The 23,319-nt window shown below is 42.3% G+C and overlaps 1 protein-coding gene across 3 annotated transcripts; it reads left to right on the top strand.

Moving 5' to 3' along the window:
• The first annotated feature begins 17 nt into the window (after window positions 1-17).
• Window positions 18-23,173, top strand: LOC110986900 (uncharacterized). 3 transcript variants are annotated; one of them, XM_087142992.1, is made up of 15 exons: window positions 18-501; window positions 1,185-1,293; window positions 2,258-2,421; window positions 4,233-4,311; window positions 6,004-6,171; window positions 9,085-9,276; window positions 10,716-10,844; window positions 11,403-11,580; window positions 13,020-13,141; window positions 13,503-13,817; window positions 14,317-14,619; window positions 15,064-15,330; window positions 15,822-15,968; window positions 19,724-19,861; window positions 20,267-23,173. In XM_087142992.1, exons 3-15 carry the CDS (start codon window positions 2,269-2,271, stop codon window positions 20,704-20,706), a joined length of 2,631 nt encoding a protein of 876 aa, XP_086999118.1. In that variant the 5' UTR covers window positions 18-501; window positions 1,185-1,293; window positions 2,258-2,268; the 3' UTR covers window positions 20,707-23,173. The 3 variants fall into 3 exon arrangements, with proteins under 3 accessions (XP_086999118.1, XP_022104884.2, XP_086999120.1); XM_022249192.2 differs by lacking the exon at window positions 1,185-1,293; XM_087142994.1 differs by lacking the exons at window positions 1,185-1,293; window positions 2,258-2,421 and having other exon boundaries at window positions 20-501.
• Window positions 23,174-23,319: the final 146 nt, after the last annotated feature.

Here is a 23,319-nt window from a genome sequence, read left to right as displayed (position 1 = left end):
ATGGATGACAGTCTTTAGCACTATTCTTACGCTGCCAAGCTAAGGAAGAAACCGTTCCTAGAGGGAGCTATTTTCTACGAGGACATTTCGGAGTCTCCTCCGTTCAGCTAATTTGGAAAGACAGGAACTTGATGATTCAGTTCAATTCACAATAATTCACAGTAACAATTCACATTGTTACTGATGACGTCACTCCGTATCACTATGGTATCATGTACGTGGGCCTTCACCGACTCCGAGCTACGGGCTCAAAAGGGAAAAACCCTGTGACAGGTCACCGCGCTAGCTTAGTTGGCCAATCAGTGAAAAACTGCGTGCGCGGGCTGGCACCGCCAAGTACTTACCGCTGCTGGAATGGGAAAATAATCATGAAGCAAAAGCTCAGCAGAAGAGCAGCGATTCTCGAGAATTCCAGTGGAGTATACCCATGTATAGGGTAGGGGAAACACAAACCACGCCATGACTTTCTGAAGTCCGGAATGACTTCACCCTTCAGTACAGGTAAGTAAAACAACTTAAAATTAATAGGGTATGCTCTTTTCGTGCAACTCGACTGAAGTTGGTGGTCGGTACAAACAGTAAAAGAACAATTCACAGAGCGTTTAAAAAATCCTATGCAGCTGTCAGAAAAACAGATAATAATACAAAAACTAGTGAATGGCAAATCGGTGAAAACACAACCTCATTTAAATTACTGGGACAAATTTTGTCAATGAATTAATCTGGGGTAAAATCGAAAACAAGGTGATATTTCTGCCAACTTTGGCCGCCAGTACGAGTTGTCTATAAAGGATTTGCATAGCTGCTATCTTGCCGGCAGGCCAGTGCTTTTGTTCCACAGTGTATGCACAAAGGAGGTTTCCCCTGTGTAAAAAGAACTGCCTTACAAGATGGCTTACTATGTAAAGCCTCTATTGGCGTTTTCCATTGCTTGTGACATGGCACCGGTTTTCCTCACCGGTAATGCTTGTAAATATGCCAGAAGTTCCTATTTACAAAGAACGTCCCTCGTTTGCAAAAACTTGTTCGCTTACTAAAAATTAAGTTGCATTCGAAAATATATGGATGAATAAAATTATGTCCTCTGTAAATTGTCCTGCAATTTGTTAACCACAAGGTAATGTCAGCTAGCGAAAAATGAAGCCCTCGTTATGAACATTTATTGACTAAAATTACATTTTCAGCCATGCTCCTAACGAACATTTTGCCTGCATGTTGATCTGGAGAGGTCGATGGGAAACACAAATAACTCAGCGCTTAAGAATAACACGTTATTTGGTACTTGTACTAAAGGTAAAGTCGATCATTATAATATTTTTGCCCTTTATCTCCCTTAATTTAATAATGTATTTTTGGCGTATGGCTGTAGTCGTCTGCAGCTATGAGGTTTTTCTTGGTCGACTGACATGAAAACTACCCTTGTTTTCTACTCTCTTTTGTCTATTTTCATTTTGCAATCCTACGCTTCCCCAACCCTCTGCTTTCATCGATGCCTGGTCAGTTCCTTGCTTGCTTGACTTTGTCCTTTTGCTGGTGAGAAAAGTTCTAATAGAAACTTCAGGCTTACTATTCATTTCTATTAATTTTAATGTTCGAACTTGTACACGCTAGTTCATTCTACTCGAAGAGGCAGTATGCAGCAGTACAATGTAAATGTTTACTCTGTTCGTTATCTTGCGGTTTCTCTTTGACTCGCTCTGTTTTTCTTTCCCTAACCTTCAAAAAGTATCTTTCCTTAACACATATCCTCAGTACTTCATAAAAAAATCAGCCAGCCAAGGACTATTGTAGTGACGAGGGTTATTTCCGTGTGTGTGAACCTTACCCTAATAACGGGACCATGCTTTTAGCACCTATAATTTCATTTTTTCTAGTTTGAAATCATGTTAATTTTTTTTTTTAATGAAGAATACGTTCATCTCTTTACTGTACACAGGCGCATATTTATGCACTTCCTGGCAAGGCGGGGGCGGGTCATGCCAAGCTGGCTACAAATAATGGGTACATGTATCCACTACGAACACAGGGCGAGGGTTCCCCTCGTTCAAATGATGCAGTCTACATTATGAATTCGCATCTTGGCAAGAACCCCCCCCCCAAAAGCCCTTAAGCTCAATTGTTATAGTTAAGTTCTGAAGACAAATGACACTGCGTTCGATATGAATGCTTCCACGTAATCAAAGAAAACATGTTTTCCTCAGAGGTGCTTTTAAATATCTTGTGAACTCAGTGACAATCTGTGACGACTTTATTGCAGATTGACAAGAGATGGCGTCTGCAAAAAGGCCGATGCAAATGCTCAGGACAGTACTTGTCATGGTGGCATTATCGTTTGCATCCAGCTATCTGCTGACTGAGTCCAATGCGTACAACACCGCTTGCTTCGTCCCTCCCTCAGAACGGCCCTATGACGTAGACAAGGTCATTTTCGCTAGGGTTGTGCAAAGTAGTGTTTTGCAATTAATTATTCAGTTTCTTGACAAACCAGTCTTACTATAACATATTTGAAAATTGATGGTTGACCATACCAAGCCGCGACACAAACCAAATGATGGACCAGTCGACAGATCATGCGCCGACCACGAGATCCACTGACCCTCTAACTTCTAGGCCGACCGATGTACATGTACCCACCGACCGACTCACCGACCCACTGACCGCCCGTCACACCGACATGCTCACCGACCCACTAAATTGGCCTGTTTAAGGTATGGTGGATTCAATGGGAGGGCCCTATTTGGTTGAAGTAAAATCTTCGGTGTTCACTCAAGGGGCAAGTTCGGGCGCAAATTATAGTTCAACCAGTATACATGTAGTATAGTTGCTTTTTAAAAACGCGCACGCGCAATTCTGTTACACTCGAACGACCCAAGTCTGCTATTTTGTACCTTTTTGTCATAACCTCCAAAACGGTTCACCAGGGACGAAACTGGAAATTGACGAGACTTGGAAGTGTGGGGCTTGTGCTGGGTAGAAGTTTACAATCTAGCCTCTAGTCTCGAGAGAATCCCATTTGACGTTAGTAAACATCTTCGATACACTGGATGAAGGTTGAAAATCACTGCACAGGAACCAAGGCAGCTTGTCTAGTCTCTACATCCGCTGAAGGATGTCTCTCTGTGTATCGTGGTGCCCGGGTTACATGCACCAGCGTATTCAAGATGGGGTTGAACCTTTGTCTGGTATACGTTTTCCTTAACTGTTTGGAACATCACCTGAATGTCTCTGGATGATTTCCAGCGTTTTGGTGGCTTTGGTTGAGGCATATTCTGTCTACTTGTTCCATTTCAGATCATTCTGTAAGCCTATTATTACACCAAGGTACTTGTCTTGAGTGACATCCTCCATGGTTTCTCCAAGCAGTTTGTAGTTTGCTGTATTTGTCCTTGAAATTCTCATCACCTTACACTTTGAGGTATTGAATTTGTACCCCACTGATTAGACCATTTTACGAGACTATCAGAATCGTACTGTAGAGATTTTTTATCTACCAATGAACATGGTTTTTATATAAGATGCGGTCGTACATATTGTAAGCATCTCATGGTTACATTTCACCGTTGGCTACGATTCTCGCAGCGTATATGGTCATTGAAATCTCCGACCGTTATGAATGGTTCTCCTCATCCCCTCCTTCCTCCATGTTCCCCTGTACTAACAAATGAAGTATACATGAACTATGCAACGCGAAGCGTACTACTTTTAAGTATACTGTCACCGTTGATAATGGCCGCGGTCGATGATTGGAACAAGAAGCAAAGAAGTACGTCTGTGAAAGACTTCTACGACAAAACTGCTTGGCCCCGGACCCAACTCTGGCCCGTTTAACAGCGTATCTCCGGCTCCAACGCTCCCACGGGGTTAGTTGTGAATATTGATATTTAACTACTATTTTGCATACAAAGACCACGCCTCGGTTTGTAGGAGATTCCCAAGACGGTAGAACAAGCCGTCGATTGGTGAAATGAAGTCACAAGAGGGCGCAATAAAAACCGGCGCGGGTGGCGGCATAATGCTCGATCGAGTCCGCTATTGAGTTCTGCCGTCTTGGCCCAAAAGACTAAATAAACCATTCGTCGTTCGGGTGGTGTTAGTCGAACTATACTGACTACTACCGTCGTCGCTCGAACTTGCCCCACAGTTACACACTTAAAATAGCGCCCTCCTATTGTGTCGGCCAAGCTTTTCAATGGCAACAACTCAACCATTTTTGTTTCTTACCCACCCTGCAGTTATTCTTTTTGGAGATATTTCTGCCTCCAGTTCAGTTCAACTACTCCATCGAGTACCTGACTTTTCCCAGCGGATCATGTGAGTATTGGCGCATACAGCAGAAGCCATTGCTGCGGTCGCAGGCTGGTAAGCAGGTGGTTCGCGCGCCTTACACGCCTCATCGGCCATTAAGGTGTCACCGTTGACCTCCATTGTAAAGTCTTTATAATGGAGATCAATGGGTGTCACATATGTTCATGGCGCTCATTACCAAATTGCGCGTGCGCAAGATTTGCAATAGCACCATGCTATGTCTGATTTGACACCGTCTGATTGCAAAATGGAGCGTCATCTTTGTCAATGGATTTTCAGGAAACGGAACATAGATAATGATTTTTTTAGGACAAAGCCAAACTACGTTAATCGTTTTATTTTTCAGTAGCATTGATTTTGTACCCTGCCTCAAAAAAGTAATGAAAAATGTGGTTTTAAATAACCCCCAAATCATTTTATTTTTCACCTGAAAAAAAATGTCAAATTTGATAAATATCTATTAAAAGAATTTTCCTGGTTATAAAAGCTAGATTCATATAAACTAGAAGACTATCTTAATCGATGTCACCCAAAAATTGGGAATCCACTGGATAACAATTTTTGTGAAATGAGTTTAAATTTGAATTAAATGTTCACGCCAAATCGTGTGAATCCAGACATTTTGTAATGGAAAACTATGTCACATATCTCATGTTAAAACATTTATGTCCAAGTAAAACTTAATTCTCTTAGAGTCAGAAATTATTGCTTTTTCAAACTGTTGACACAAGGGCAGAGGCTTTTGAGTAACATTCTTGTAGTGGCGAGTCACGGGTCAAGTGCCGTCTTGTATGCGTGTTTACATGTGATACGCGTGACATGTACATGTTCATGCTCACGATCGAGCACGTGTTGGGGCGGATGCAATGACTCGATCCGACGTCTCGGTACCGCACTGGTCAGTGTCCACAGCAGTGGAAGTGATGAACAGGAAAGGTCACTAATTTAACGATTCTACCTTATGAAACGATATCAGTGCTAACGAAATCGGTACAATCTATAAGTAAATCATCATCCCCGTGTTGGACATACCATTTTGGTAATAAAAATGGATACAAAATGGCTTTGAATTTTCGAGCACCGTCGAAATGATATGAATTGGGAGTGATTCAAAATGATCTAATAATTAAAAATGTTATCCTGACCAGCGGATTCGAAATAAATGCCTGAAATCAATGCATTTAGAGTGAATCTTTAATTTGGTGGTAGATTTTTGTCTCAGAAAACTTGTTTTCTATTAACAATTCGTTGGTGACCATAGTGCAAAAATTTTGCAATTTCGATTTTTTTCGTTGTTAGAAAGGGTCCATAAAATTCACTTTTTTATACTGTTCTGAGATACTGTTATTTAAAATCTTACTAATGGAGGAAAATTGTTTTTATATATTTACACGTTGGGTAGAGGCAAACCTGTAATATAAATTAACATCTGCCCAGCATACATCTTGAAAATAATTCGCGGTACCCGCTGCTACACGTGACTCGAACCGGCCAGCAGAGCTGGCAAGCTTGGTGGTGGAGTGGTTGAGACGTCTCCACTAGTTAGTAGGAGGTCATGGGTTCGAGTCCTGCCCGAGTTAGCTTGTGATTTTTTTTTTCGTAAAATCCTGGACAAGCACTGAGTGTGCAGTGTTTATAAATGTGTACGTTGGGTAAGGGCAAAACCCGTAATTTAAATTATTGAATTTTGTTTTTCAGGTGGCTTGGACACGTTCCTGCATCTCCGACGTGTACATCTTTTGTTCCAGCTAGTGGATTTAATTCAGCAAGAAGCAAGACTAGTTTTTACCCACTGTGTGTTGGACAACCAACAGAACACGACGCCACCGTATACAATCACAGTTGTTTCATTACTCGATGTATTTGGTAATCACTTTGAGGAGCATGTTTGTTTGAATGGTCTGTAGACAGGATAATTACGGAAAAGAGTTGAAATGATGCCGCTGCAACTTATTCAATCACACTGAGGTCGTCCTCCCCACATGCAATAAACCTTGTTGACATGGAATGAGATCGCAAACGCGCCACGGTTTTGCGTGCGTTGACCTAGTAGTTGACAATTAGTAATTATTTTAAAGTGAAGCTGCAGCGAATGCGTCTTAGACACAATTTTACCTCAACTTTGTTTTCATCAGTGTATGAAAACTTGTTTATTTTTTCTGTTTGTTAAATGCACTGAAAAGTGCATTTAATTTTAAGTAATTAAAATTTGAATAATTGTATTAAAAATGATTCCAGTTTTCCCTTAAGTACCTTCGAATCCGTATCACCGAGAGATGCATGGGTTCAAGAGACGGTACAGTTTATTAGACACATCACATCATTGACAGTAATTAACAGTAAACAAAGACAACACTAACTATTTTTTATTGATTTACATTAATATAATGCAGACATTAGTCACAGCAAATTACTGTTTTTGTTGATTACTGATTCATTCTTCATGTTTATTCGCAGTCCGTGTACGTTCCGTTCATTCGTTTTACGATTTGGAAACGAAAAAAAAGTTTTCTTTTTATTTGAAAACGAAATACTAAAACCGAGTCCCATCTCCTTTTTTCGATTTAAAATGGAAAATGAAAATCGGAAACTATTTGTTTCTCGTTTTTCCATTTAAAAACAAAATTAAAAAGAGAGAAACAAGTCGTTTATTGTCTGTTAATTATAAATGAAAACGACAATCACGTTCTTCTTCATTTGTCAAAAATGAAAGCAATTTTATTTTTTATTTGGTAGTGTAAGAAACGTCTTTAATACCCATCAGATCAAACACGGGTAAACTAAAGGAATACAAGGAATTCTAAAGTAAAACAAAAAGCAATCACAAGGAACTATCTTGGATTTTCAAAGGCAACTTTATCTAGCCTTTCGTGCTCCGAAACGACCGCAACACCTCCTCAGAATGACGTGTGTAGTCGAACCACATTGATATTAAATTGTAAGTTAAAACAATGTTCCTTTTTTCGTTTTGAAGATGAAAACAAGATAAAGGGCTTTTCTTTTTCCTCGGTTTTTTGTTATTATTCAAAAACAAGAAAGGAATGGTTTTTCGTTTGGGTTTTTTAAAAAAACATTCATTGAAAAACAAGAAAGGAATGATTTTTCGTTTGTTTTTTTTTAAAGAAAAGGAGAACAGTTGGGTTTTTTACATGTTCGTTTTCAAGTCGAAAACAGAATGAGAAACATGCACAGACCATTCAGGTATAAGTTCTGTTCATTACGGATTCATACGAGAATAAATATGTGCTTGGTCGATCTTAAACGTACGTTTAAGACCAACTCTTCTGAGCCGGTCTGAAACGTTAGACCGACCAAGCAGATACGCTTTCCCATTCATAAATACCTTTTTTAAAGTCAGAGAGTCTAAGAAGTCAATATATGGTACATTTCTAGAATTTTACTTTCATTTTCCAGAACACCCCCGTCCATTTTATGGTATATTCCTTGAGCAAGTTATCCAGAAGATTCTCCATATATGGACTTAGTGGGCGTGGCGCATTCTGCGTACCTCGTGGCACACAGACTCCGGTTCGTAAGTGACTTCGTCATACACGCGGATGCGCCACGATTTGCAGGGTCCTGTTTGACGATCGCTGAAGTTACACGTTCACTTTCGGTTCCATGGTTCCTTTCAACCGGTGATCAACCACGTAACTCTGTGTGCAGTGCATGTGCAGGGGGCATATGGTTTTACTGAAGTGACGTCACACTTACGAACCGGATGGGAATAAATTTAATATTGACAAAAATATATACAGTCAGTGCTCTTAATTTATCTGTTGCCGAGCTTTCGATAACAGTGTGCCTTCGTCAGGGCAAACTGTCTCGTATCCAGGTGCCAGGCCGTTTTTTTACGCATTATGAATGTTATCCTACCTCTATCCTGGATACTGTCTGTTCAATGGCCCAGAACGATCACATGACAGGGTTCACCTTGAAGCATCTCATATTCTGCCGATAGCACGCGCACGAGACAAGCTAGTGAAGGAACGTGCACGCAGCCCATGGAGTCGGGTTGCGTCTGAACTTCTGAAATCCAGAGATCGTTTCTTTGGATAACATCCTTAAGACAGAGATATCGTAACGCAATGTTTGCCGTGGTGCATTGTGGGTGAAACTGGCGTGGGGACGACAGTCGCGCGCTACTGCTATAAGTATTACTGGAGTAAAACTCCAAACCAGGGGCTTTGAATTCAAATTTAAATTGGAAAGTTCATCTTATAAATCTGTCCAAATCATTCAAAACAGTCGTCACTGGCTCTATAGACTATTTTGAAAAGGGGGGCCTCTCAATAGGTCTCTCAATCTATTTGAAGTAAAGTTATGGCCGTGTCCGAAACGGGCTTCCAGAGCTACGGCTAGGTCTATCGTCTACGCGTCTCCACGCATTTCTAATGGAGTGAAGACCTAGACCTAGCTCTAGACAAGAGATTCGCATGCAGCCTATGGAAAATTTTGTCTTCCTGTGACACAGTTTAGATAATTAAGGAGGTATGCACGTGACAGCCCACAAGTGCATGATCGATGGTGTCTACCCGTCCGTCCCCCATCCACTCATTTACAAAAACGGTTTCCTGGTGCTCCCTGGCCTAAAAAACCTATACTACAGTGACCCCCATTTCAAGAAAAGAAACTGGCCGTTGCAATTATAAATTTATTTTGTTCTTGTAATGCATATTTTTTTTTTACTTTGAGTGTGGAACATAATTATGCCTAAACCATGCAGGCGAACGGTCATTGGCATACACGTGTATTTACGTTTTCCACCCATCTGTGCAGGACAAGATCATCCACTAGTTCCACGTGAGGAATTCAGCCAACTTCCGATGGAGTGGATCTCAACTGGAACTATCATTCGTTTTCACGCGGATAAGATCACCGCAGGGCAACATGTCCTGAATTGCAACCTACCGTATCTAAGGAAGACTGAGCAGTTGCGATACAACGTAAATGTCACTTTACAAATTAATGGTAGGTGGACATCCAACCAACGGCGTTTGAGCGTGAACGCTAGCACAAAGCAAAAAAAAAAATGTTTTAATCTTTACCCTCCCATTTCCAAAACTTTCGGAAGTAACCGAAACCTATTTTTGAAGCTGGTAGTTGATTTCTGATTTCTGATTTTTGATAGGCATCAGCTGAAACCCACACACAGACAAGGAAATATACCCCTACTATATGCTGCTGCGCGCGTACTGCTGCAAGTAACAAGGGACAGGCATCCTTGACATTACGTCATAGGTTGTTTTGGCCCTTGGTGCTTACCTGACGTAACGTGGGATAGTTAGGGCAGGGACCTAGACTAACTTGCATTGCGGTACCGATATCGTAGCCTGTTAGTCGGACTCTATGCCTTCCGCCCACGAAAATGCGGCACACAATATGCCTCAGTTTAAACGAATTGACGACCGTTGGAAAGACTTCAGTTGTAAGAACATGTGTGCAAACCAAATTTGTAGGATTGCAAAACCAACCAACAACCAACCAACCAACCAACCAACCAACCAACCAACAAACAAACAAACAAACAAACAAACAAACAAACAAACAAACAAACCAACAAACAAACAAACAAACAACCCCAACGCCCCAACAAACAAACAAACAAACAAACAAACAAACAAACACCCAATTTATTCAAAACTAATGCCCTTGCATGTTTGCCTCGTGCAGCGTGCAAGAAAATGTTTAGACTGCATTTTGACTTTTGACCACGTCTCGTCATAATGCATATTCTCACTCTCTTGGAAAAAGAGCCAATATTAGATCAATTTCCTCCCAAAAGTGTGTCATACATATATTGTGGAATTCTTCTCTTTTCTGTATCTACTGACAATTATATTTGACTAGGTTGACTTACTAAAGCTGCAGGAAATTGCCTCTGGTGCGAAGAAAAATTAAACGATCTCGAAACGATGTAAAATCAATGTAGATTCTTACCATGGCAACACAATCTCAGATCCTTGAGCGGGGCTGCTCTTTATAAGATGCTACCGTCATGAAATTGGCACATGCGACTGCAGTTATGGCTGTGCACTCACCGATCTGGCTGGGATCATTATGGCGCCATAAGGACAGAATGGCTTGAGATAACCACAAAAAGCCTTCGTTGGAACGACACTTTTCCTTTAAGGCCCGTGTCATTTGCGAAGTCCTGCCGCTCCCCTTTAAGTAAACCTAGCAAAAAGTGCTGGGGATACACCCTGCCACCGTCAATCGTCCGGGGGCATTTATTTATATATGAGAGCGGTCATGGGAGAAGAACAAACGCCCCTCATTCAACTGGGTATATTTTGGGCGATTCATATATAGCTCAGCCGTTGCCTTCCCAAAATAATGTCCCGTGTGTAGTTACACGTACTGGTAATTTCAGAGTTTCCTCGTTTGATGCTCAACTTGTTCATTTGCAGGTTGTCCATCGGGCAGATATGGCGGGAGCTGTGAGCAAAGTTGCTACTGCGCCGAAGGAGTGGAGTGCCACAGTTTCAATGGTGTGTGCATGTGTCCACTTGGACTGCAAGGGACTTCGTGTGACCAGTGTAAGGCAGTGTTTACTGTGGCTTATATGACATGTTATATATGTTATATGACATGACGCATGATTGTTGTACATGCACACATAATACTTTGGTAAGCCACACCTACTAGCATAAGGTCATCAGCTCTGTGGTGTAATTGGGCACAGGATGCTCTGCTGACAGAACCTCAAACTATTACATAGAGACTATACACTCGAAATATGTTAATAAGTTCAAATGCAGCATCAACTGAAATCAAGGTTTTGACGATATCTCTTAACGAAATATTTCCATATATATGTATCGGCATTGCCCCTTTTTGGTCCCTTCGGTGATTTTTTTCTGCTTTTGTTTCGTCGATAAAGAAATTTTATATTTTATCCAGTGTTATGTTGAGTTCATCACACGTAACTGCAATGTCTAGTCTTATTTTAAGTCAGGTAACGAGAATAAATGAACTTTGACAAAATTTCCTTTGGCATTGTCACTTGACCGATCTTGTTCGCTGTGAAGTGGATATACATTCATGGATTCGCATTCTTGACTTGTGTAAATTTCAAAACTTGTTTCAACTCGAAGGTAAGCCAGTGATCACTGTACAGACGCACCACATATTCGTCCCCTACGGAGAGACATTCACTCTGACGTGCACGGTGCACGGAATGCCATCACTTCAAGCGAGCTCGTGGACCAAAGAGGGGCAGACTACGCCCCTGCTGGCTACCTCCAGTGTGGAGACGACTCCGTATTCTCCGAGGTAATAGCATCGATTGTTTTTTCTCTTTTCGAATGCTCGCACGTTTTTGTTCGACCATATCCCCAGGCTTATTCGAAACCCCATCCGTGTGTCAGAAGAAAATGAAAACATGCTTCTTTTTCAATGCCTCAAAACGCAGCTGTACTGCCGAACTGAGCGAAACCGAACCGATTAGTACTGTGTCTACCTCGGTAGATTAAATGTCGTTTTTTTTCGAATTTTTACAACTGTATACAAGAATATTTACAAATAGGTCATTTGGGAGACATTTTGTGGTAAACTTTTCAGCATTAGGGAGACATTGGCTTTTAGAGAGACATCCCAGTGTTTCCCTATTTTCAAATTACCAGAAGGAGGCCGAATTTTACCGTCCATATTTTGAGAGATGATAGTTAAGAGCCTAAAATGAAAACATACAAAAATTGGTTCAGATCAGATCAGGGAATATTGAATTATGGGACAGTAAAGTTGGAAAAATTTTGTGCACGTTGTTATGGGAATATCTCCCTAATGACCCAGTAGCGGTAAATAATAATTTATATTGTTATCACAAAATCATGAATGTCTATCCTTTCTTTTCCTTTGGTTCATAATAAAAATGTTCCAATTCTGTGTGTTACACTCCTCGCTATTTGTTTACATTTTTTCTCAGTGATTTCCTGTTGCTAAGATGTCGGGTTTGAAAGATGATTTAATATCTTGCCGAAATTGTTGCGTAAAGTTTGTTTTATTCAACGCTCACTTCAACGAGTGCTGTCCTTAGCAGCGGAGGCTTTCTGGTCGCGTTTTTGCACTGCGCGACTTAACACACCTTTTTGCAGAGCGAGTCACAAATTCTCAGACATATTGACATATGGCGATGACAGATGACGCTGTCAAATCGTGGTGTTTACTGTAAAATCCTTGTTTTCGTTGGATGGTTAGATCAGATGAATTCACACGAACCCTTTGTGCGCAGAAGTTTAGCCGACACTTAAGAATTCATTACTACCTTGCAGCCGGTACACATGGAAGGACCCAACGTTGGGTCCGTGCACTCTCAGATGAAAACCTCTTGCGTATTTATTGCACGCCGTACTATGTGTTACAGACCTTATGTGGACGTACATTTGGTTTACCTGTACTTTGGAAAACTAAGAGAACATACGCATTTTCTACCATTGTGATCACTCTTCAAGCAATATTTCTTATACCATTCCTTGACTGTTACTCTTCATTTTGTGATAATATCGCTGACCTGAAACTGCCTCCAAAAATGTCTTTCATACCATGATCATCTTTAAATAGTTCTCTGATCCACGCGTGCTACGAAAAACAAATACGCACTGCGTTTAAAGCCAGTGTGGACCCACTGGGAGAACACAGCATCCCCTTGCGTTCGCGCTCTGACAGCATATTTAAGTTTAGTTTTCATCTGTTATTTATTGTTTCTCAAACAGTCCTGTTGCGATCACAAGTACCCTGAACGCACAAAATACATCTGTCAACGGCGCCTATGTGTGTGAGGTTATCGATGGAAACGGCACTGCATACAGACAGCTAGTGAATGTCACCGTCACAGGTAGTTCTCGGAAATTTTCAACGTCAAAAGCAACAATGCCGATAGGGCTTTCTCATTATTTGTGGTCCATCATCTTTGCTTTCAGGCCAGGTGCCAAATAATTAAAAGCTACATGCAGCTTCGAATTAACCAGCCGTATCTCGCCAAAGCACAACCATAATTGAACAGCAGCATCAAGGCCCAATGTCATTAATTAAAGGCAGTTCAGAATGTGTATTATGACTGTAATGATCAGGATCGTGGTAGAGCCATATTTTGAGAGTTAAGACTCTTAAAAGATGTCAGATCCTGAGGTGAACTACAAATTGAAATGTTCCAACCTTAGCTTAAGCTTGCTGTTGTACTCTATTGAATTCCACAGCCATTCCCGACCCATTCGTGCAAGTTCCTCAGAACCAAACCGCCCTCGTTGGAAGCAACGTTACCTTTACGTGCGAAATCAGAAGCGATGCCGGGGTAATCCGATGGGTCAGAGGTCAGAAGCAGCTACCAAATGAAGCAGCTGCGATCAGCGACCTACCTGGCCGGTTCCAGATGGTACATCCCTCGGAAGGCGTTTCGATTCTTCGCATTTTGAGGTTGGAGTTTGATGACGAGGAGGTTTACAGGTGTTTTGCAGGGCATACTTTCCGGGCACCAGACTTGATGTATGCAGAGGCAAGGCTCGAAGTTCAGTGTGAGCAAGAAACTTCAAATTTCACAAACCTAATACGTGTATACGGCACCTTTCCTTTACTAAAGTGCTGTTACTGAGGGATTCGAGTGTGTTAATTTCAAATGTTAAAACTTAAATGGCTTTTTCAAAAGAGCTCTACCTGCAACACCCCAGCCATGGAGCATGATTCAGAAATGTTGATTTTTAGAACTGACGGTTAACCACAGACGGTCAGCATACCTCCATGAGGAACCTCACTTTGGTGTCATTTTTATAATGGGATGTGCACCTGAAACAGATACACCATTTACCAAAAAATACTGAGACTTGGAACCAGGAGTTATAATCACTTTAGTGCGTCAGAATTAAATCTTTCTTGAATTGAGTGATTTTCGATCATTTTTCAACCAGCTGAAGGGTCATGCCTCACTAGACCTAGATTCCCGGTCATTTTGATCTGAGTTTTTAGATTGAAGAACAGCATATTCACAATTTATCTTTTGCATAAAACCCCTACCAGCTGCTCCCTATCCTGGATGTTCCTTTAATGACGTCACCAACACTCGGTCGGGCAAGACACTGACTCTCCGGTGCCTGGTGATGCGAGCCAAGCCGGTACCTCGCCTGAACTGGAGAGTGCAAGGAAGACAACTGACGCCCACGACGTACACCATGCGCTCCGACGACGGTTCCTCCTGGAACATCAACACCTCCTTAACCTTTGTACCTGGGCCAGGTGATGATGGGAAGAGGGTGTCTCTCTCCCTAACCAGCCCAGCATGGACGGGAACCAGAGAAGTGGAGACATCACTGAATGTATCATGTAAGATTTTTTATAAAGGGTATTTTCATTGAGGTAATGTTAAGTGTCTGAAGTTACTCAGTCTGGAAACGGAAACTGGGTTTCCTTGAAACATTACCTCGAGGACATGTGTCATGTATCAGTTTTCTTGTAATTGTAATTAAATCTAATGTTCTATGTTACTTTCCTACCTTTCCAATAACAACAAACTGCTCTAGGTTTTAGAATCAACGGAGGACAAGTCTAGACGAAAGGTTATATACATAAGAAGGTGGCTCAGTCATCTCAGTTGACCTTTGTGGGATTCAAATTAGGTTGACGGTCACTGCACACCAAGCGGGGTATACTGCATTTCTTTATGTCAACCCAGCTTTTGAAGTCTCATAGTTAACACATTGCGTTAAGATCTTGGATTTGGTAATCTTAAATACTCCATCTGTGTCTTCCTTCCCCTTATTTCCGCAGATGCGCCCATTGTGGCCGTCAGCCCTGATCCAGTTACGATTAACAAGGGCCAGGATGTCACCATCTTTTGCTCGGCCAAGGCCAACCCAGACCAGGTGGATGTTATGTGGACCATTAGATCCTCCAACAAGCCAGCAGCCAATGTATCCACCAGTCTTACATACACATTCAAGAATATTTACATGGAATATGACAATGCTAACTTGACATGCTCCGTCGGAAACACCATTGGCAAGACTGAAAAGACTGTGCAGATCAAAGTAATAGGTAAGCATTTTTCTGGGGAATGACCCCTTAAGCCAAAGATTTTTACCTGGATGTTTTGTGGTATGAAATATTAATCAAAGGGAACACCTAACATTTTCATTTGTAATTTGGGAGAGTTACCCGTCCTGAATTCTCAGTCTCAGTGTGCGGCGAACCGTTCTGTCCACAGATCCTAGTTTATCACCTATGTTTACTCATGCAAAAATACAGCCACTTTAGGCGTACTACCAATTACAGAAAATGGTGCTTATTAGCATCCACACTGAAAAGTCTTTGTTGTCGTTTCACCAAACGACGGCCATTAACACTTTCGATGTTATTCTTAGTTCATAGTCCATTACTTCGGCCCAACTGGCGGCCATCCACAATCCCTTCAGGTTTTCCTCAAAAATTTGTTAAAACAATAGTGGTTCTTTTCTAGGATTTTGTGCAGAAGGATCCTCTCGTCGGCAACATTGTTTGCAAGTTTTTGTCTATACTGTATCACACAGACAGTAGTTTTTCCACGGGAGCCAAGATAGGTTTCAGTGTATCAGGAGCTGCGTGTCTTATGATGCTGCTCATTGCAAGTGTCGTCTCTCGTCGCTATCGCAAGGAAATCAAGCTCTGGTGGGCTCAAAAAGCCGGAACAGCTGAAGGTAATACGCAAGCTCAATAATAAATAAACTCTGCGTTTTATGTTCATTATAAATCTTTCCAGATTCACTGTATCGTTTTGTCTGTGTATCGTTTTGTTGCAGGGCACCTGAGCATGCCACTCTTATCCCGTCCCCATGAAAAGCCGCATGCTATTTTGCAATTAAAATACCAGCAGTAAAAACTTGTCTTTAGTAGTTAAATACTTACTCTGTGCATAGCTCAGAGAAGTTTTGTATCACTGATGATGAATACTGTCCATATACCTTTGTAACTTATGTAACGACTGCGTATGTTCCGTGTCACTGTAATGCGGGAGACCTACTCCTTGAACTCTTCCATTTGTCAACGCTGCCAATAATTAGCGTAAAACGCCACAAAACCTGTGAGACGCTAAAACTACCATAGTTTCGAAAAAGGCCGAAACGGAACACATTCACTGTGAAGGAATTCGTAGCCACAATTGACTCTTTATCGTCAGTGAGATGTTGGACTCCATAATTCACATCCACTTGTTTCTACCAGCCATCGTAACCAGCAAAGTCAAGAAGCTCAGCAGGCAAAAATGGCATGCTTAGGACAAGGTTCTCTCCCATCGCTATCCCCAAAACCATCGTCTCTAGGCCTAGCACAACGAGTTGAGGAAGCGTCTGAAGAACGAACATAGAGAGCCACACTTAGCAATAACTGCATCATCAACATGGTGTGTTCAGATCTCAAGTCATATCCAAAGCGTTTCTGGAGCCTCATCTGAAGCATGCAAGCGTTGTGGCACCAAGGGTGTTGCCCCCCCCCGCGGCCCTGGTAGATCTACTTGCACAGGAAGTAAGGACAAGGCGAATGTCCTCAAAGACCAGTTTTGTTCAGTTTTGTGGTGGTCGTGCCGACACAGCCCCCTGGCCGTCCTGGGCCGACGTCAGCGAGCGGTCTAGTCTGAGGCAGCCAAGGGAGCAGGCCCATTTTGGGGCAGTCTACCGCCAGGTGCAGCAGGAGAGAAGCACAGGCGCGCACTGGGGTAAAGGACAGGTTGGGACACGGGGGCACAACAGGCACAAATGGACACGTCTGCCTGAGGTGACTCTGGTTTAATAACTGCTCACACCTCTCCTGGCGCTAATAAACATGCGACCTTCACAGGCCCCGGCAATCTTCTAAACAGATCTTGGCCCTATACAGGTCGTGATCCCTATACAGGTGTAAGCGACAAGCACAACTTGTTTTACATCCACCAAATTCCCCAGTAAGACTAACGCCCCGTGGATGGATTTTCCCGTATAAACTCGTCCCCAGATGATTTATATTAAGTCGAAAGATCCCCCAGTAAGTCGCTTACTTACGGGCACAGCCTGGTAATTCTCCCCGGTGGGAGCAGTAAAGAAAACTGTATGGCAACTCAACTGAACTACTGTGGCACATTGGACTGACAGCGAAGGAACTGACACACTTGGCGCGCGATTGCACTTACATATCTCGCGGGCTGCCAGCCTGGCGCCACCAGCCACAGCGCACGACGGACCCCGCCGACGTCACGGAATAAGCCCTGGGCCTCACTACGACGGCTCAGAATAAACACGCAAACTGCTATTGCTCCACATTATTCAACAAAGATGAAGATCTGTCTACAACCCGTCCTTGGCTCAAGTGCATTTCCTACCGTGGATCACACACATGTGGATGTCAATTGCATAATTAAGTTACTGAAGATGTAAATCCTTATAAATCCTTGTAAATCCTTACAAAGCCACAAGCCCAGATAACAGCTCTTACTCACAGACTTGGACCTGTTTTTACCATCTTGTACCAAGCCTCATTGGAGAGTTGGGATCTCCTGAAAGTATGGAAATGTGGAGACCAAAACAAACCAGCCAACTACGGACCTATCACATCTGCTGCTAACTACATGTACTATATAGCTTGTCTGTCACAGCTCCGTTATGCAGTGCTTCTAATCACACACTATCCTGTCTGCGTGACTTTCAACATGGCTTCCGTAAGGCCAAGTCTCATTTCTATCCCAGCTTATCACCACCACCAACGAAATTGCCCGCAACCTGAATAACGGTGTTCAAACTGACCTCATTCCTTTTTGACTTGTTGGAAGCATTCAATAAAGTCCATCATTATCACCCCTTCCACAAGTTGCGCTATTACAGCTTCAGTATTGGTATCAGCAACTTTCTGCAGGGCAGGTTTCAGAAAGTCGACGTCCTTTAGGGGTCATCGTCAAATCAATCACCTGTGTCATTTGGTTTGCCTCATTCCAGGGGTGTTTTTGGGTCCCTGACCCCCTTCAATACTTGGCCTGCATCTATGATCTCCCAGGCTTTATTTCTGAGACTTCCATGCTAGGCTAGCTTTCAATTTTGTGAAATTTTTATGGTAATAATGTTATGGTAATAGTTTGTTCCTTGTAAACTGCTGGGCGTCAGTAGAAAAGAGCCTGTGCTGAGGTGATTTAACCCAGGATAAACCAGAATGAATGAACATATAAATAAACTGTTTTCTAATGACGGTGCTATCTATCGCATCATAAATAACACTGACGAAGCCAAATAGCTCCAGTTGGAACTTAACCATTTTGAAAGCTGTGGGAGAGGATATGGTTTATGCAGTTCTATCCAGAGAAACACAGAGTGCTCCGCATCACCAAACGTCGCAAGCCGGTCGAGTTCACGTACTCCGTATACAATTACCTTTTGGAAGCACGAAGTACCACCACGTTAATACCTAGGGATAGAATTAAAAGACAAATTGTCTTAGAAAGGATGATGCAGTAACCACCCATTAGAAGTGCTTGGCATCTTTTGGCGCAACTCGACCAACTTCCTGGTGAAGTCAAGGCCCGCTGCATAGGCATACTACCTTCGAGCGGTCCATTGTAGAGTATGCCGGCTGCGCGAGGGATTCCTCAATGTCATCGAAGTTGAATTAGTACAGAGTACAGCTGCCCGATACATTATTAATGACTACTCCAGAGATAGCGTCAACGTTGGGCAGAGCAACCTTGGTTGGGAGCCTCTCCAACACTGATGAGCCATTTCCACATATACAGGCCTACGGACGGTGTATAGAAGGAAGGAGCCACGTTCATTGACATCCCTGATAACCAGCTTATCGACCTGTGTGCAAGTGCCATAGCGAACAGCCACAAGTTCTACATCCCAACCACTCGTACGACCTTACTAAAGGACTCCTTCCTCCTTTTCACCATCCGCCTGTGGATGTTATGGGTATCAAGCTGTTGATGAGCCACCCAACCCTGGATATCTTCAAACCCAGGGTGACATGTGCCATATCCTATCCCACAACAACGTCTAGTATTTCACTTGTACACATATAGCTATATTCTTCATTACGATCTGTCCACACCTGCTAGTTAGCATCTCAACCAATATGCGAGTGTAGGTTTCTGTACGGTACAGGAAAATGACGATGATGATGATTGCCAGGTTAGCAAATCTATTTGCAACCGTATGGGCACCCTGGGAGTTTAACTTAAGTAGCACCTTCACGCCTGCCAAATTCAGTCACTAAAGTTTACCGGCAAGACGAAGTTACATCAAATTACCTTGCTTTGGGACACCAAAACCATGAGTCTGTCTCCCTTCAAAACCAAAGCAGGTAGTACAGGGCAACCCTGCCACTGCATTTCCAATGAGAGTGTGAATGCATAGCACGTACGTCATAAATGTAACTTATTGTGACGCTTTTGTTGAACAAAAACAGTTATGGCTTCCACTTTTTGTTAATCTTGAAGACAAAGAATTCGATGTGTTCATCTCCTACAAGAGCAGCAGCCCTGACGAGGAGTTCGTGGTGCGGGACCTGATCCCTCGACTGGAGCAGGCTGGATACCGTGTTTGCGTCCATTACAGATACTTCCTGCCGGGCAGAAGTGAGTCTTGATCAAATGACACATCCAACCCGACGGGTGGGGGGGTAGACAGCTGTCTATCATACAGCTGACTGTATGAAAGTATCTTGAAAGTATCGCACGCGGCATGATCCACGAGCAGAAGGGTTTAAGAGGACCCAGTTGTGGAGTTCTCTTCCCCTTAGTGTAAGCCTTCACACATAGTGGTTAAAGCACACACTACAAACACCTAACAAAAGAAACACAGTGCACTAACAATAAGCGTCCATTGTTATTGCACCCTGCTTCTTTTGTCAGATGTTCATAGTAACACCTAGTTAGTGGAAAATTATTTCAACTTGATCAGGGACATTTTGTCGGCAGCTTATTCTTGATTTCTTTACAGACTTTGTAAGCTTTGCTTCATCAACTGACTCCTCATTATAGGTATCATTGACAACATCGCGGATGCCGTCCATCGTAGCTGTAAGACACTCCTCCTATTGTCTCCAGGTTTCATCGAAAGCGAGTGGTGCTGCTATGAGTTCCAGGCTGCTCTCTCCCAGATGTTACACCTCCAGTCGGACCTCATACCTGTAATCTTTGAGGACCTGGGACCCAAGGAGAATCTGTCCCCAGATCTGCAGACGATGCTGAGGACACTGTCCTACGTCATCTGGCCCGGTGCCATCCAGCAGGGCTGCTACCAGACCGAGGCTGACCTGGAACGCTTCTGGAAGCTGCTGTGGCAGTCGCTCCCACCAATCCCTCCCGGACGAGACGAGCAGGCGGTTGGTACCGAGTTGGAGTTGGAGCCCAATCCAGGACAACTAGCAAGATTTGAAGACAAAGACGGGAACGGAGACAGACGTTTGATATTGCCTTAACAAGGCATTGCTGAAGACTTGGCTATACTTAATTGTTGGGAACTTGCCATGTGGGCACAACACGTTTCTTCAACAATGAATCCGCCCCGAGTTGAAGTGCGCCTCCAAGCGGCAAAAGAAAGAGAGAGGGCTGTAAGTTTTCCAAGCGGCTTCTTGCACGAGCTATGCGTGTACAGAAAGACCATACCTTCTGGAATAAATTTGTTACACGTACTCGGCGTGCTCCTCGTCAAACGCGCCACTGATCTCTATTATAAACGCGTGCCTCTGCGGTGAGTACGACCCCCCCCAAAAAAACCCCCAAAAAACAAAACAAAAAACCATGCCCTCTTTTGTTCCGCTCGGAGCGGATACTGAGTTGAAATGGTTGGAATGATGTAACGTTTAAACAACGTCGTGTGCCTCGTACATGATTACCCTGCAAAAGTTGTACATGTATGTAACATCAATCTTGCCGTGCAAAGATACATGAGACAGGTATCAGGATTGCTTTTAGTGGTTTACTGGTTCATTTTCCCCCATTCATCTCAAGTTCGGTAATAATGAGGCATCTTAATACTAGTGATGAATGATGGAGCTGAGGCTGACAGAAAGCAGTTGCTTGTACAGTGTTAAAGAAAAAAGCAAAGTAACCAAGGAAACCGGGACAGAAGATTATTAAAATTAATTATAGTATCAACAAAAACAGCTATAGATTTAAATACGTGTAAACAATGGCAAGAATAAATATTTATGCAATTAATTATTTAGTTAACTAATTTGCAAAACTGTGTAATATTTATACACGAGGTTTTCACTTTTTGTTATACTAAAATTAGTGTCAACTAGTTTGGACGAATTTCGTCAGGCCTATATCTCGTGGACAAGTAGTATATTTAATTTAATGAAAAAGGGGAAGGTGCACGGCTGTAGATTTGAATGATGTATTGCCTAAAGAGATTTCTTTTGCATAGGATAAGGTTTGTTTAGGTAAGACAAGTTCTATAGCCCCACACCAGAATGCCATATTGCATAGTGAAGACAACAAATAGGCAGAGCAGGGCATCCCTTGGTAATACTTATTTCAGCTTCTTGAGTATACCAAGAGCATGAGAGATATATGAATCTTTTGGCAATGATCTTTCCAACACAGTTTCTTGTCAAAAAATTACAATTGACCTGCTTGATTTGGGTATTATTGTTGAAAATGCTAGGATTTTCTTCCGGGTTCGTATTTGAAAAAAATTGCACAACAACTTGTCCTTTAGTAGGTTGACTGATAATCTTTTACAGACAGTAATGTACGCCTGTACCGTGCCACGACGCACGCGCGACAAGTGATGGGAAAAATGGTAATCCTACTTTTCCTGGGAGTCCTCTGCATCATTATTTGTGATTATAGTCTGATGTACAGTTTACTGGTAGATATAAATCAGCACCACAGCATGTTAGATAAAACTGGAACACATTGAATAGAGTACATGCACGCATGTATAAGTGCAGTGTGAGAAAATAGTTTGTGTGTCCGTTGGTGCGTCAGACTAGCTGTGAATGATTTGATTTAAATGTAAATATTTGCACAGCTGTTATAAACATTGGCGGTAGTTCAAATCACATAAGTATATGTATGGTTGATTCTAAGAACTTTACGTTAGGACGTTCGTGTACTTTGCATGAAATAGCCTGTTTTGAATTTTGCATGTTCAAATATATATGTATATCGCTGAATTGATATCGGCAGTGACCTGATTGTAACCACAGGAACGGTAAAACCGCTTTGCATGAATTGGTCACTAAGTTAAGATGTTATGTTCATGTATCTAAAAACTGAGTGTTAAGGCAGGTTCATTCTTCGACAGAAAGCAAAAACAAAAACTCGAATTTGTGACGTCAGATCAACTATTCGTCTTGCGAATTCGTAAAAGTTAAACACATTTCAACTAGAACGAAATTCTCGCTGCAGATATTTTTGAGACGTCTAATTCGCTTCGCTTTTGTATTCGCCTGAAGTATGAACCGGCCTTTTTATGTAGCCAAAGTTTCCTGTTTAATCACACGGTGAAAGAAGAACGTCTATCTGATATATATTTTATATAAATCAATTTTATCATAAAACTTGAGGAGTTGGATTTAATTTACCCATCGACCGTAGGCAACCTGGGTCCACTCTTTTGAAAGAAGTTTCATGAGCCTGAGGGCCTGAAAATCCGAATATACCATGTTGCTGAAGGTTATTGGTCTGAAAATGAAATAAAGTTCCTAACCCCACACATTGGTTACGATTGTCTGGATTAGTATTTCGTTCGGTGGGATTGCTAATCCGCCCAGGCGAAATAGAAAGCCGCCCTAGCGAAATACTAATCCGCCGTATGAATTCGTGGGTCAAATACGTAGCTAAATACGCTGTCATAAATTTCTCATGGAGCCTGTAGGTCTCAATGGTTCATTGAGCACCAGAGTTCTATAAAATAATAGCACTAGCATCAGACTTTGGAAACAAAATGGCTGTTCTTTATATGTACAGTAGAGTGTGCGGCTGATGTACACCAATTTCCCATGTGCCTTGGCGCATACACGTGCCAGTCTGTTGCCAACAATGATGAAACTTAGGCCTATGTCGTATAAACTCTCCAC

This window comes from Acanthaster planci, linkage group LG11 (assembly GCF_054643075.1).
Source record: "Acanthaster planci isolate LZ-2023a linkage group LG11, COTS_SCS, whole genome shotgun sequence".
In the NCBI taxonomy this organism is placed as follows: domain Eukaryota; kingdom Metazoa; phylum Echinodermata; class Asteroidea; order Valvatida; family Acanthasteridae; genus Acanthaster; species Acanthaster planci.
This window is presented reverse-complemented; position numbering and strand designations above follow the sequence as displayed.

What these genes read in the sequence shown, in the direction of transcription:
- LOC110986900 (XM_022249192.2), top strand. Translation starts at nt 2,269, where the DNA reads ATGGCGTCTGCAAAAAGGCCGATGCAAATGCTCAGGACAGTACTTGTC. An exon ending in AGGGACTTCGTGTGACCAGT is followed by an intron (nt 10,845 to 11,402) that starts GTAAGGCAGTGT and finishes TTCAACTCGAAG; the next exon opens with GTAAGCCAGTGATCACTGTA. An exon ending in ACGACTCCGTATTCTCCGAG is followed by an intron (nt 11,581 to 13,019) that starts GTAATAGCATCG and finishes TTTCTCAAACAG; the next exon opens with TCCTGTTGCGATCACAAGTA.